Below are 15,895 nucleotides of genomic sequence, written 5' to 3' on the forward strand. Positions count from 1 at the left end.
CGAAAAATCTAGGTAAAGATTCCAGCACGTCACAATTCCTGTATCCCCATACCTGTGCACCATACACCGCCACCGCCTTCATTACAGCTTCATACACCTTCCATTTCGCTTTCATTCCAAACTCATTTTTTACAATAAAACGTCTCCAGACTCCATTAATTGCGAACTTAGCGACAGATACACGTTCTTTCACATGCTCTGAAAACGACAGCTTCGGCGTGAGTATGACACCCAGGTACTTATACCTATTAACCACCTCAATACTATTCCCATTCAAAAACCATTTCTCATGACTAGCCAAGCGACCCCCTCTCCTGAATACTATAATTTTAGACTTCTCAGTATTGATCTCTAATCCCCATCTATCGCAATATTCGCTCAAATTATCTATCATCCTTTGTAAAGCTTTTGGCGTTGTGGCGAATAGTACCAGGTCGTCGGCGTACAGCAGGGCCTTCACATTAAGCTCGTCTAACCACACTCCCTCCACCATATTATCACATAAATCGTTTATAAACAAAGAAAACAGAAGTGGGGATAAAACGCATCCTTGCTTTAAACCGCTAAGTGTCTCAAAATAACTAGTCATTTTCGTACCGGTACTACACCATATACTAGCTTTTGTAGACTTGTACAATTGCTGAATTATACTTATAAACTGATTGGACACACCCAAATCATACAGTTTATGGATAAGGGCATTTCGATCCACCTTATCAAACGCGGCCCTTAAATCCACGAAGAAACAATATACCTTCCCACCCCTCCTCCTCAATTTTAAACTAATTATGCTAGAGAGATTGAAAACATTATCGAGTGTAGAATAACCCCTTCTAAAACCAGCCTGGTATTCACACAAAATATCATTTAACTGAACCCATTTTTCTAGTCTAGCCAGTAAAATTGTAGCAAACCACTTCGCAAAAGCATTAACAAATGATATCCCCCTATAATTTTGAACCTTTGAAGTGTCACCTTTTTTATGAATGGGGAATATTACAGCCTCTCTGAAGTTTGCCGGTACAACCGCATTCTGCAATATGTGATCAAATAAACGACAAACTTTCTCCGTTAATTCATCCGGCATATTTTTGAATAACTGTAGTGTAGGTACATTGGGCTAGCCTAAGTGTATTCATTTATGAACATATTGCGGAAGAATGAATCTAGTAAATGTACGATGAAATGCTACATAAGCGGCTAGCTCAATGTATCTAGAATAACTGTAGTGTAGGTACATTGGGCTAGCCTAAGTGTATTCATTTATGAACATATTGCGGAAGAATGAATCTCCCCCATTTTCATTGGATTGCTCATTACATTAAATTGTATCAGTGATTGAAAACACTTTTGTAGTGGTATTAACTCTTCCCAAAAGATGTATTATAGACATTACCTCGAATGTAATGTCGTGTAAAGAATCAGTCTCAGACGCGTCCACCAGTAAAGATGCCAAGTCATGACTAAGTTCTCTTTCACTAACTTGCGGGGTGATCAGAGACCTTGGGTGTATCTGAAAAAAAATTCACATACAATGGATGATGTAATAAAAACCGCTTGAAGGCTTAAATATGTATCAGGCTAGGTGGGTCCTCCCTGTAAGGTACTCACTACTAACTGATAATCAAATCAAATCAAAGTTTATTCGTAAAAAAACAATTACAATACAAATTAGAATATTTTAACAATTAAAACAATGAAGTTTTATGCATTGAAAAAAACTGCAATCTACAAAAGCTTTACAAATAAATAGTATGGATGAAATATTTTTGAATAGTCTACAGACTGAGATTGTGTTGTGATTCGAATCTTGATATAATTTAGCTAAGAGCACAAAGAGAGTAACCAGGAGATTAGAGGTATTAGAGGTGGCTATGGAGTAACTCATTGCATCTGAGAATTTTTAAAAACAAAATTCGTAATATCGAGTGATAAATAATTGCTAAATAGGTGCTCTCAATAATTTGAAAATTCCACCAAGTAAAGAATAGTCAAGTACTGGAATAGAGTAATTACTCTCACTACATTGAATTTTTGTGTTATATTAGAAAATTACAGCTTAGTAAATATACAAAAAATTCAAAGCTGAATACAAATTGATGCAATACTGTTAATTTAAACAGTAATTTTATTTTTGTTACCTCAAAATTAACATTAATGCTGGTACCTGCGAGTGATATTGATGTTGCTCCTGTCCCAACTATTGTCTAGTCAACTTAAGTACAATATTCATATTAATTGAATGAGGTATGTAGCTTGAGAAATATGAAGGGGTCAAATATGCTATGTAGTGGTCCTTTTCTTCAAATATTCGTTTCATCTGGGGGTTAGTGTGAGAAATAAGAGTATTGAAAGGTTAGAAGCACTACTTAATTTGATACAGGGGTCGTGAGTTTTACATAGTGTTATGTGCTTTCAATGGGATTTAGAATAGATACATTATAAAGGGAATTCATTATATGACAACCTCAATAGCGACCATAGGTAAGCTGAATTCAAAGGTATTATATTAAGAAGAAGTTCACTGAGTATTTTTATTCTCATGAGGACTGTGAAATAAAATAAGATTAATTGTATATAATATTTCAATAAATTGTATTAAAATTCAATAAAAAATTGGTGTATTTTCGAAATAAGCACTACCTATACATATCTATTTTATTCATTTTTGGTGAAGATGAGAATTGTAGAATCATTTTTATCTCGAACTCATCATTCGATTACTTACCCTATCCATGAATACATGTTCATGTTCTTATGAAATGTTTCTATAAATCAATTGTTCACCTGAACAGCAGCAAAATTGCGGCCTTTTGGGTCACAAGTGATCGAGGTGGTTCTATGAAGATGTGGTAGACGTTGTATTTCAATATAGGGTGTATCTGTAAACAAAAAAAAGGCAGTTTTCAAATTCAAATTGTATGAAATATATACGGATTCATACGAAATAGAATAAAAATAACTAATACTATATTATAAGAAATAGCAGAAATAAAAAACAAAACAGCGTCTAAACAAAACCATTTTGAACAGCGTCTAAATAAAAAACTTCTTCATTGGTTCGTTCTAGGGGTGAACAATGAATTTTGATGATGAAGCTGCTCCTCAAGTATGACTATAGTATATTTCAGGAAGTTGTGCTATGTTCCAAAGTAACTATTGAAAGAATAGTGCGATTCAATTTTCAACAATTAGTTTTTTATGTCACAATACAACTCAAAATTTACTAAAGTAAATTAGTATCCTATAAAAAACATCGATATGCTGTTAATGAGACATTCAAAATTGTAATTACCTGAACCTTTCAATTTGTTATTTGTGGTAAAATTTCCGATAAAGCCGTTTCCATCGTCCGTAGAAAATAAAATTATATTACGTGATAGACAAACATCTTTTATAATTAGTCGTCTTTGGAGATTGAATGTGCACCTATAGGAAAAAAACACATATAAATCCAAGTATATAACCGGAACTTTATATTATAGTTTATCCTTTTTATGAAGTATTAAAACTATCGTGATACAGAGATTATAAATTGCAGTGAGGAATAGACTTATAACAATATTTGTACAGCTAAATTTATTTCTATAGGCTACAGAACTTAACAAGTTTTCGTTCAAAGAAAATATTGAGAAAATAAGAGACAGGTTTTTTGTATAAAATGAAATTAATTTGAAATGAGTTTCATAACTGTGAAGCATAGTAAATTATCAATTACGGTATTCAATGAATGACCACACTTTTTCGAGATGAAATAACGATGAATCAAATACATGAAACAAAACGCATGCAGATTATTTTTGAACTTTCAAATTGATTCACTTCTCAACAAATCAACAACTCATCAGCAACGATTTGGGATTATGCATTGTTCACAAAACGCATCAAAAGACGTGTGATTCAATTTGAGTGTAGATTCAATTACTATTAGAAAATTTAATAAATCTTGGTATAAATTATACTTTAAAGGCCGTTTGCACAGTCAAAGCTGAATTTAATCAGCTGGTGGCTTAAACTCAAAATGAATCATATTATAACAAACGAGACTTGATACGGATTTAATCCAGTTTAAAATAAAATTTACTTTCAACTGTTACTGTGCAAACGGCCCTAGGTCTATAGAAACTGTGTGAACAGCAATCTGTACATAACTGTATTTAAGCTGAGTTGATGTAACATTTACTTTTCCAACGTTGATAGAATAGATTTGAATAGCATTTTTTCAAAGACATCATGTTGCTTAAAAGAGAGTGCTTTTGTTACATTATATTGGTGTAAATATATAACATCATTCTGTAATGGATCATCAACGAAACATAAATTATATAGTCATATAGAACATGGAATTTACCATGTAACTTGAATTTTGATACCGTAAGTAAGGTTTGAATAAACATACAATAAATATTAAATAATTATGTATTGAAAGGCTAATATTACTGTTCGAGCTGTGTTGATGTTTCCTGCCATACATGAATCTTGCCATCTGAAGTTAGAGTCAATAATTTCAACGTTTCTCCGCCTTGCTCTATTAGAGACTTTGTATCAGAACGAGCATTCAGAGTGCCGCCAACTACGCAAACTCTTTCTATGGACAGTCTGAAATAGAAAAAAAAGGAAATAGAAAATAGATTTTTTAATTCTACAGAAAAACATCATTACTCTGTAAAAAATATTTTTTATCAATATTCAAAGCTTTATTTTCTGCTTCATTAAAATAACAAAAAAAGCATGGAAATCTGAACATAAATGCGACACTCAAATCTTATAAATTTCTTGAACAGAGAAATCCAGGTTTGTCTCTTTTAAATAAGGCTAAAAACTTCTTAAATCTCAAGCCGCTCTTGAACCGCCATCCGTTCAATCAGTTCAACTGTTTAGCCGACCAGTATTTCAATAATTAATGTATCAGTGATTAAAGCTAAAACTTAACAATTACGGCTCTACAAATACTTGATTATTGCATTTTTTATAGTTATTCTTTGTTGGTTCAAACTCAAATTTCTAAATATTTATAATTTAAGAATGAAAAATTATCAAACAATTCAAATGCCTATAATAAGTTAATTTATGTTACATCTTTTCCTTTATTCTGAGGTTAAATAGAGAGTCAACTTGAGCAGAAAAAGTAAGAGAACCTTTCATTTAAAAGAATACTATAGTTTTTACAAACCTAGCTTGCAGCATTTGTCTTATGGACTACAGAGCTGCCAGATTTCACAGAATTCAGAGAGCCTGTGAAATAATTGTGTGAACAGAGCGTAGGCCAAAAAAGAGAGTGTAGGTCTTTTTGGTAGAATCAGCATAAAAAAGGCAATCGTATGCTCCTATTATTCTATTGAAAAAGGATTGGTCATATAGCTCAGTGCTGCAAACCAAGGTTTGCACGGGCTATAGTGAGAGCAATTATTAGAAGGAACACGTGAATGGAATGCTTGACTTACTTGGACACTAATCGTTTAGTTTGATAACGATGCAGCACGTAAATGATATTGATCAGCCCTCTCTCTCCAACGACAACCGTGGCTCCATCACTTGCTGCCGCACACTTCACTGTCACATCCTTATCCAAACATGGAACCTGTAATTATCACATTGATATCAATTATTTTAATAACTAGATAAGAATAGAAGATTGATGTTTTACGATGCTGGTACAACTTTGGTGTGAAACTCTTTAGATCATAAATTCAGGCTCAGGCTTCATATGTCTTATAATGGTCAATGGATTACAAATAATATGAGAAATACCTCTCCAGAGCAGTGAATTTGGGAAAGGAAGAGTTTTGGGCTTAAAGCCTGTTGTTCCTTTCCCAATTATTTATAGTTGAGAATTATATTGTCAATGTATTGACAATGTATTCTCAATGTATAAATAAATAAAAAATGAGGTTTATGAATGAGTGCCTGTAGTGACATAAAGGTTATGAAGGAGTGGAAATGAAAGGAAGTTATACATTTAAACGGAACACACGCTGTGTTGTGATCACGGAGCCGCCGTTTTTAATAAACTCTTCAACTACGAATGCACGATGTTGTCCCAAACAAGCCATTGCTCACACTAAAACTGCATGTCATGACGCGTCTAATGACACCATCCCCACCCTTCTGCTCCTTCCCTTCTTCGTTCAAGGCCCTTCCAAAACCTGAAAGTTCAATATGACTGACCCTGTAGTGGCCGGCCGGGTTGGTCTAGTGGTAAGGAGCGTTGCAAAAAGTTGACAAATTTCTTTTTCCACGGCCTTCAATAGTAGATAGCTGTGATTCAAGTCATCCCGGTACATCTGATATAGTATAAATTGTTGCTTCTTCTTAATGATGATTAATTAGGCTACACCTTAATACATTATATCCACCAAGAATATATATATATATATATATATATATATAATATATATATATATATATATATATAATGATTTAATAATGCATTTTCGTGATTGAAATTTAATCAGTATAGTATTATCGTATTAGTTAATTAATTATTATATTTATCCATAGCCTCCAACGGATTTGGCAAAGGTGCGGAGCTAGAAGAGTATAGGGATATTATGATTTGTCTAAAGACAGACAAGGATAGTAAACCAATGCTAATCAGTTGCTGACTTCACAACGTTAATTTCACTTATTCCTTGATTGAAAAGTCTTTCATATTGTCTGGTGTTGCAAATGTGCAAGTATTTCACCTGTTCGTTATTCGTGTTTATTACCTAAAATTATCAAAAATGTTCAAAAAATTATTAACATATTGCCACTTGAAAACCAAAACCTAATCTCTCTAACCTTTTCTTTTGTATTTAAAACGTAATTTAATAGAATCTTTAAGGTTATGTTCATCTTATTTCATACACTAGACAATTTGAGAACTAGCAGATCTGAGGAACTCCCAATGGAACCTTAAATAAGGAATTTTATTTCCATGGTCATGAATACAATAACAGATCCAATTTCTACAGTTGGTAATTTGCATCTGATCTGATTTAATCTATGGGGTGATTTACAGCATTTAATATTGGGATTTTCGTTTGATAATAATTATTAAGATCCAATTTCGATCACTTACCACACGTGGAACAATAACTGTCAACTCTTTCGACTCTTCGAGGTTCGGATGACCCAGTTGACCGGCGTGCAGGCCGAAAGTGCAGACGGCATCCTTGGTCCAGAAGACAGAGTGGAAGCGAGCCGCCGAGACCCCAATCACATTGGACACCCTCAGACTGCGCAGATGGATTGGCCGTGGAACGAGGAGCTTGGCTGGCGGAGGCGAATGACCCAGCTGATGATGAGTGTTCAAACCGCACGTCAATACCTGTCATAGAAACAGATTGTATTGTTATTAAAAGTAACAATTATTTGTAGTAAATCAGTAAATGTTAAATATTAATATACTATCTCAAGGTTATAGCCTTATTTCATTTCTCCTCAGTGTACCTAGAATACATTGGTATTCTATTCTATTCTAGGTACCTTGTCTCTCCTAATCATTTTTATAATTAGCATTAATAGGTAGTGAACAAATAAAATGATTATTTATTTATCTAATTAGCATTAATACTTCAATTCACAGAAACTTGACACAAGAAACCTTGAAAGCTTGTAGCAATAGTCCGTGAAAACCTTAGTCTGCAGCACGGGTATTTATAGCCAATGTTATTTCAACATAATAATAGGAATAGGAGCACACTGTTGCCGTTTTTATGCTGATTATATCAATAAGCCTCTTTTTTTGCTCTTTCTCTCACACAATTAGCTCACAGGCTCTCTGGATTCTGTGAATTCTGTTAGCACTGCACTCTATAAGAGAAATGCTCTAATCTAAGATTTGCACAGACTATAGAAATAATTTGTAGTGGAGGTAAATTTATTATTTTACAGAAGCTTGAATTTAGAAGGAACATAAAGATACATAAGAGACTGCAAATAATACAATCTATTCAATCAATATATACGAATCAAGAGACTCGATCAGTTCTTCGTCCGAATTATGCTAAAAGTCCCAATTGAAAAGATTATTCAAAAGTAATGTATGAGATCTATTATAATTCTTACTTTCTTAAGGAACTTTCGATTTTCAATGATTATGGTAGTTGAAATTATATCTGGTCCCAAAATGAGCCATTGATCACATTTAATGAGACCGACAGAACAAATTATTAGCCTGTAGTCTTTCAGAGGAGACGATAAGCCGTCGGTCCCGTCTACCTAAACAATAGACGTCATCTCTCATCATTATCCCTTTCACTCATTACCCACGCACAAGCCTAAGAGCTTATGTGGGCATCACCCTCAGTATTATTATTATAAATTTATTATACCATGGATAGAAGTTTTATCATTAAAAATTTTCACCTCAACTTTAACCTTCTGATTTTTCATTTGATTAAGTCCAAAATGAATAAAAATCATTCTTAAACACAAATTCACATAAAAAATAAATGTCTATGATAGGTTCAAAGTTACAATCTCACATTACAAATAAATAGTTGATAATAGCGTGACTTACAGCTCCGTTTTCGGTGAGTAGTACGGTGTGATCGCGACCGATGGCGACGAAGGTGATAGGGTCGGGGGGACTGCGCATGCGCATTGGCTGGGGGATGATGAAGGTGGCCTCCGAGTCGACGCCCAGGCGACCCCCCTGTCCGTGTCCGCACGCCCATAAGCGCCCCTCCTCGCTCCGGAACACTGTGTGGAACTTGTCCATACAGATCTGCAACGTCATCAATATTGCTTAATAGTGAGGAATTCTATCATATTTGTATCATCATTGAAACACACAATAAAAATTGTCAAGTTCACTTTATTTTATTACAACACAGCTACTAGTTTCAACTCTTCAAGGGTAATTTTCAAGTGTAAATACACTTACACTTGAAAATGGCTCTTGGAGAGTTAAAACTGGTTGTGTAGTAATAAAATGAATGTTACTTGATAATTTTTATTGTGTTTCAATAATCAGTTGTCCTAAAAATAAAAGTGAATATTTTATTATCATACTCTAGACTGTTTCACAGTAAGAGCTTCAACTGAATTAAATCAGCTGGTGACTTGAAAACAAACGTGAGTAAGGGTCAGGACCTCCTATATACTATCGGACCTGAGCCTAAAAGAAAATGGCCGCCGTATCACTACCTCCGTAAACACCTATGCGGTGGCCTTATAGAAATTCCTACTGAGAAAAAATCACTAATCAGCTATTAGAGAGCGTCTCAGTTTGTCAAAATCTGAGTTCGTCTAGTTCCAGTTTAAAATATCAATGCCGGCCACCACATACGGCGGCCATTTTTTTTTTGTAGGCGCAGGTCCGGTATATAGGAAATCCTGGTAAGGGCCCATATAGTGAGGTCCACGTAATAATGGCAGTAAAGAAATATGGGAAAACAGGGTTGCCGATTCTCCATATTTGACTCCTTTTTGCCGCATACTGTACTAAAACACAGCCATCTAAATTGAAAATATGCCTTGAACCATCCTCGGTTAGTTAAGAATCTTTCTGCAAAACTTTAAGTTGATCAGTTCAATAGTTCAGACGTGATGATGCGTCATTCGTGTATTCCCTATCACGTACATGTATAAGTCAATTCTCTGATGTATAATATTATAGAAGACCATATATGATATTAATTCATCTAGAAGACTCGGGTCACATCATGTTACGTCGCGTTGCGTCTCAATATGCGACTAGCCTTATAATCAACTTGCAAATTACATCAAGTTAATGTTCAGATAAGTCTATAGCTTGATAGCCTTAGATAACATAGCCTAAAATTCAATAGTTCAGAAAATGAATTGAACAATATTGGGGAATAATTATCCAAGAAAGGTACATCTGAATTAATATCAAACTTCCTCCCTAAGTACGATGTGCTGAATTAAACATAATTTTTCAGTTTAAAAAAATCACAATGATCTGGCTTAGGGTGAAATCACATTGAATTCGTATATGTGCCAGTACACGTCAGATCATGCATGAGCCGAAAATCTGGAATGTGCCATTGAAACACGTTGTGACTTGCATGTAGCTGCTCACATTGAACACAACTAGCAAGTGTTCCTGTTGTTCTTTCCAGTTTTTGTGTCTCTTTTGAGTTTCATCTGCACGGTTGGTCATGCATAACAAAGCGTCCACTTGCACATATTCAATATGATCACACCCTAATGGTTCTTTATGATAAACTACCATTTCTTCTTCTTCTTAGGGTGCCTATCGGGATGTTGGCGACCATCAGTGCAATGTTGACTTTGTTGGTTGCGATGCGTAACAGCTCTGCGGATGATTTTTCATACCAGTGCCTCAGGTTTGCCAGCCATGATGTTCTTCTCCTTCCTCGGCCTCACTTGGTGTTAATTTCGCCTTGGAGTATCTGCTGCAGCAGTGTGTATCTCTTCTCATTCCGCATAATGTGACCTAAGTACTATAACTTGCGACTTTTTACGGTGTTCATGATTTCCGTTTCCTTATTCATGCGACGCAGGACCTCTCAGTGGGAACCAAGGAGAGGTCCTGCGTCGCTTCAATGAAGAAACGGAAATCATGAACACTGTTCAAAAGTTACAGTACTTAGGTCACATTATGCGGAATGAGAAGAGATGATCTCTGTAGAAACCAATAACCAACCATTATTCTTCTACAGTTCTGTACCATCGATTAGCCTACTTTTACCTTAAGTTGTGGCTGAATAATAAAACACAGTTTTTTCTGTTTGAAGAAAAACCAAACACAAGTGACAAGAGTGTGAAGAAGTTGAGATTAAGCAAGTGACCAACCTGACTGATGGCGATATTATTTCGGCGAAAGTAGTCAACAAGCTCAGGATTGGCTCGCGCCTGCTGGCTTCCCGAGCCATGCGTGTAGTTGCTGTTGCCGCCCCACACATACGCCTGACCGCTCCCACTTCCTCCGCCCCCAGGCCCCACAACCCTACCGCTATTCACCACATCAAAGCACAACAGGTCATCTTCATCGAACAGTGAGGTGCTTGCACCAACCTGCAACCACACGAGTGCATCATTTCGGGCTGACCACTAATGATAGAACATACATGGTGAACATGTAGCCTATGTACAAATATCGTCATAAATTGCTGTGTCATGACAGCAAAAGGGTTTTAGCAAAAGTTTTCAAGGTTAGGTTTTTATTTCTTTGATTTTTTGTCGTTTATTTTTTTAGGTTAAATTATTTTTGTATCATTATAATTTTTAATTTTCCAGTGGTTTATTTATTGTTATTGGGGTTGTACATTCTATCATAGAGAATCAATAGCGTAAGTAGATAACCCATGGTATAGGGCGTTTATGTCGCAACTTTTACTGTTATCTCAAGCTGATATTCCACGTAGTTCTTTCGCGTGAAGCTTTATAACGCTGGTAGTCTCTCATATTGTGTCGTTCATACACTCTTACCCGGTCAAAACAGTAAAAATCGCCGATAATCGACTTGAGATAACAGTAAAAGTTGCGACATAAACGCCCTATACCATGGGTTATCTACTTACGCTATTGTTTCTCTATGATTCTATGTTGAAAACCTCTTGCTGATGACAAAACATGCAAGATGAGCATGTGTGTGAGAATAATAAATATGCATGTACACACATGCTTATCATGCATGTCCTATTGTTAGTGATCAGCCCTAAGCTAGAATAATAGATCGAGATTTACAAAACCTACAATCATATATGAGTTTGAGAAACAAATCTACACAAGTGCATAAATTTTACATCCTGCTTTGTTCAAGTATAGAATTTCAAAATGGAATCATAGAGATTAAAAGAACCGAGTAGTTATTTGAGTAGGTTTATCGAATCTATGCATACACTAAGAGCATGAATTTTTAATACTAGGTCAAGTATTAAGTAGTTCAAAACAATTTTTGTTTTTCTTGAATAATTAATCACTTATTGAAATATTCACGTTTCACTGGAAGAGTTTGTACAATATACCTTGATGAGGAAGACAGCCACATGGATCTGTCCATAGAAAATGCTGCGATGCAGAGGCGTTGCTGCGTTCTCCTTGTCACGAGCGTTCAGATCAGCTTGGCAGTACTTGACCAGCCACCGGCACAGACCCAGTCTGCCGCACGAGGCTGCCATGTGAAGTGCAGTCCTTCCCGTCTCATCTCGCACCTTTAGCAAATCACACAAATATATAAAACTTAGTACAGTACAGAAATTCAAGACAACTATAGTGAGGTCCACGTTATAAGGTCAGTGTTTGATTAGCAATGGTATTGCTATCCTTGTCTATCATTCGACAAAGCGGAAAGCGCTATCTCTTTTTCGCATTACTATGTTGCCAGATCGTCTTTTAACAATGTAGAATTAATAATTTATTAACAAAATATTTCATCTTAATTCATTATAAAATTATTGAAAAATATAAATTCTTGCTTAATAAAATATAATTATTTTAAACGAGATTGCTTATCAAATTATTTCCAACAAGTCCTATTCAGCAATTTGCAAGCAAACTTTTCAATTGCTGACAACAAACGGTTCAGTTTCGCCAATTGTAGAATTCAATAAATATTTCGTCGCGGTCATCGCCAGTTGGGGACCTTTGCAACAAAACAGCCGATTGGATAGACATACACACGACAAGACAGAAGATCGGCAACGTTGTGCTCCTATTTTTCTCCACTGCCATTATAACGTGAACCTTACTATATATGTTTGCATAAGACTACGTGAGCTATACGGTACTGAAACGTGGGTTTCAGTAAATGTAGGAGACAAAGCCATAAGCGGACCATTCACTATCCGACTATTTGGTCCAACTTCGTTGGATCTATTCACGCTCTGGCTGGTTATTCCAACATCCGCACTCACGTTCCAAATCGATCCTGACTAGGCAGCTGACCTTGCGAGTTCGGTCAAGTCAGGTGAACAGTTCACAAGACTTGTGAGACTCTGGCAGCATTTGCCATGCCCACAAAAACCCCAATCACGGTCCGACGTCGAATTTATAGTGGACAAAATATCGGATAGTGAATTGCCATCTATACACAATTTCTAGGAGAAAAGATCCGATGTGAAAACCACGAAGAGATGTTATTAATCAAGCTAATTACTTTTCAAGAGATCTCTACAACAACCCAGAAATTTAAAACGGGTCGGGGAGCTTAAGGGGCAATGACGTTGAAGGGTTTGATATTATCATAGAGAAAAGATAGCAGTAACTTGTATCAGTTGTCTTCGATATTATGCAGCCTTATAGGGAGGAGGAAGAGGGACACTTCTTCTTCATACTGATATGATAGTCATTGTTTTTGATTGTTTTTTTATTATTGTATGTTTTGAACATTGTGACGTTTCCGATTGTGTAATCTATATGCTTAAAGGAATAAAATCTATTCTATTCTACTGGCTTACAAAGGTAAAAGGATGCAGACTATCTGTACTCCATATAAAGAGTATACAATAAGCAGACTGAAGCATTTTCTTTATGACTAGATCCTTTTCTTAATCTCAAGGCTAAAAAGTAAGCCCAATGCATTTGTAGTCATCAAAAAAAATTAAATAAAATAAAATAAATAAAGGCCTTTATTGAACATTTCAAAGAAATCATTACATAATATTATTGTATATTTGATTGTCGGCAGATCTCCATGGCAAAGTGCCGTCAGGAGGAGTTATTGGAATTGACATACATGCAATAAATTAACTTTTTTTTCAATTATACAATATTAATGTGTTTTTTTTCAAAAGTTGTATTCCTGCACAAGAGAGTATCTGTACTGCCACGCTTCTTTGCAGTACCGGCCTACAGCTTCCCAGTCCTGCCCGTTTAGTCTTAACCTCAGCTCCTGAGTTGTGAGGATACTGTTGTTCAGTTGTCTTCTCCGGATTTCAGAAAGGATGGGACATCTTGCAATGAAGTGTGGTACGTCTTCTTCTTCTTTCATGTTGCATAATGAACAAATCTTCACTGCCTGGCTAAACGAGTATTTGTTCAGTCGGATGAGCTCAGTTCTAGCCCTCAGGAACCACTTCACCAGTGTGAAGTCACCCTGATGATGAATGTAATCCGTGAAGTTTGCCAATTCAGGGTAGATTGAACATCTCTGGCTGCGCATCCTTCTCCTTCCGAAGCTCTCGCTGAGCCCCTCCTTGACCCTGTTCACCACCGCCAGCACGTTGCACGATGGAATGCTAGAAGCAGGGATGCCGAAGACAGTTTGTAGCTCCAGCCAGTCGTTATATATGAAGATCTTCTTCTCTATCACCTTCTTCATTAGTATGCAGGGGTATCTGTGATCGGGTAGGCTCAGACATCGGTGTACGTACTTGAGATGCAGCTTCAAAGTGTGGACTAGCAGTGGGCTAACTCCAGTTTCAAGGAATAAACAATAGTCAGGGGCCCACAATGGCAGGTTGAAGACTTTTTTCAGGAAGAGCCGTTGCACTTTTTCCATCACATCAACCATCCTTCCTCCCCAAACTTGTGCTCCATAGCATATGATGGATCTTGATACAGCTTCAAAAACATCAAGTTTCTGCTTGAATTGTATATTATTCTGTGCTAGGAGCCCGTTAAACACGTTCAAAGAAATTTTTGCAGCAGAGGCTTTCTCCTTAAAGTGCCGACTCAATGAGAGTTGAGATGACAAATTCACACCTAAGTACTTATAGCTTCCAACAACTTTGATTGGCTCATTATTATATCTCCAAGCATCATGCCTACTAATCCTACCACCTCTTTTAAATATCATGATTTCGGACTACTGAAGATTCATCTGAAGATTCCACCTCTCACAATATGTTTCCAGGTTGGCTATCATCCTTCTCATTGATACTCTATCTGGGGCCAGAAGAACAATATCATCAGCGTAAGCTAAGAGTTTAATGCAAATGCCACCCACACTGATTCCTCCATCTAAATACTCCTCCAGATCATTAATAAACAATGAGAATAGTAGGGGGCTCAACAAACAGCCCTGTTTCACACCTGCACCTGTCTCAAACTTTCCTGAGAGGCCCTCTTGTCCCCATACTCTTGACGTTGATCCTTCACATAAAAAAAATTTTGATCCAAGTAATCCAATAGAAGAGTGATACCGGTATTGACTTTTGCCATATCACCATATTATTACTATCACTGACATTTGTTTACAACATGAAATAAAAAGGTATGAATATTTGAAAAATTGACATGAAATAGAATAAAATATTACGGTACTCACTCGACTAAAATTGCAGCACAAACTGCTGATGTAAGATGCCAATTGCTTGTCAGTGACAGCTCGTTTGGTTATCACAGCATTAATTGTAGAACCATGGATTAGCGATTGACATGCATTTGTGCAATCCGGTTTTGGCAGCAAATGATTACCTTGAGGCATTATGAAAATATTATTTCAAGTTGATTTGGTACGATGAAAACGGCTTAACCTAAAATTTTGAAAGTCTAAATAAAAGCCATTTTTCACCAAATTTTGTCACGCCATGATGGAGGTTTTCAAATCTACGCTACGAAGAAAATTCAGGAGAAACTTCACGTGAATAGAAAACAATAGAGTCTGTCACAATTAAACGCATCACAAAACAAAAATATTGAGGAATCATTATGACAATTTTGTTAACCTCTAAATGCCACAGCTCAGCAGCTTCCAATCCAATCCAATATCCAAGTTCCAACTCAACAAACGAAACAAAAGAGACAAACAAAACAAAAATAAAACAGCTGTTGCAATCTTAGACCAGTTATAGAATAGACACACTGGGAAGTCTAGCCTCTGAAGCCAACATCTACTGCCAAATCGCCGAATCATTACGTCATCATCGGATAGAAAACTTTCAGATTGGGGCCACGAGATGTTTTGAGTTCCAGATATTCCCAATTCATGCGACCCTTCAGATTGTGTCTATTTCAGGAGGATGTAAACTAGTAT

The 15,895-nt window shown here is 36.1% G+C and overlaps 1 protein-coding gene across 1 annotated transcript in view; it reads right to left on the minus strand.

Annotated features, from left to right (window-relative positions):
* Positions 1–15,679, minus strand: part of LOC111044427 (inhibitor of Bruton tyrosine kinase) — a 38,416-nt gene extending 22,737 nt beyond the window's left edge. The window contains exons 1-10 of the mRNA XM_039419881.1: positions 15,188–15,679; positions 11,946–12,131; positions 10,771–10,992; positions 8,507–8,713; positions 7,064–7,312; positions 5,445–5,581; positions 4,441–4,599; positions 3,296–3,429; positions 2,788–2,882; positions 1,397–1,513 (exon numbers count right to left, since the gene is read on the minus strand). Of these exons, the coding sequence (XP_039275815.1) occupies positions 1,397–1,513; positions 2,788–2,882; positions 3,296–3,429; positions 4,441–4,599; positions 5,445–5,581; positions 7,064–7,312; positions 8,507–8,713; positions 10,771–10,992; positions 11,946–12,131; positions 15,188–15,346 (1,665 nt within the window). The 5' untranslated portion in view covers positions 15,347–15,679. The remainder of the gene's footprint in view (positions 1–1,396; positions 1,514–2,787; positions 2,883–3,295; positions 3,430–4,440; positions 4,600–5,444; positions 5,582–7,063; positions 7,313–8,506; positions 8,714–10,770; positions 10,993–11,945; positions 12,132–15,187) is intronic.
* Positions 15,680–15,895: the final 216 nt, after the last annotated feature.

Source organism: Nilaparvata lugens, chromosome 1, assembly GCF_014356525.2.
Source record: "Nilaparvata lugens isolate BPH chromosome 1, ASM1435652v1, whole genome shotgun sequence".
In the NCBI taxonomy this organism is placed as follows: domain Eukaryota; kingdom Metazoa; phylum Arthropoda; class Insecta; order Hemiptera; family Delphacidae; genus Nilaparvata; species Nilaparvata lugens.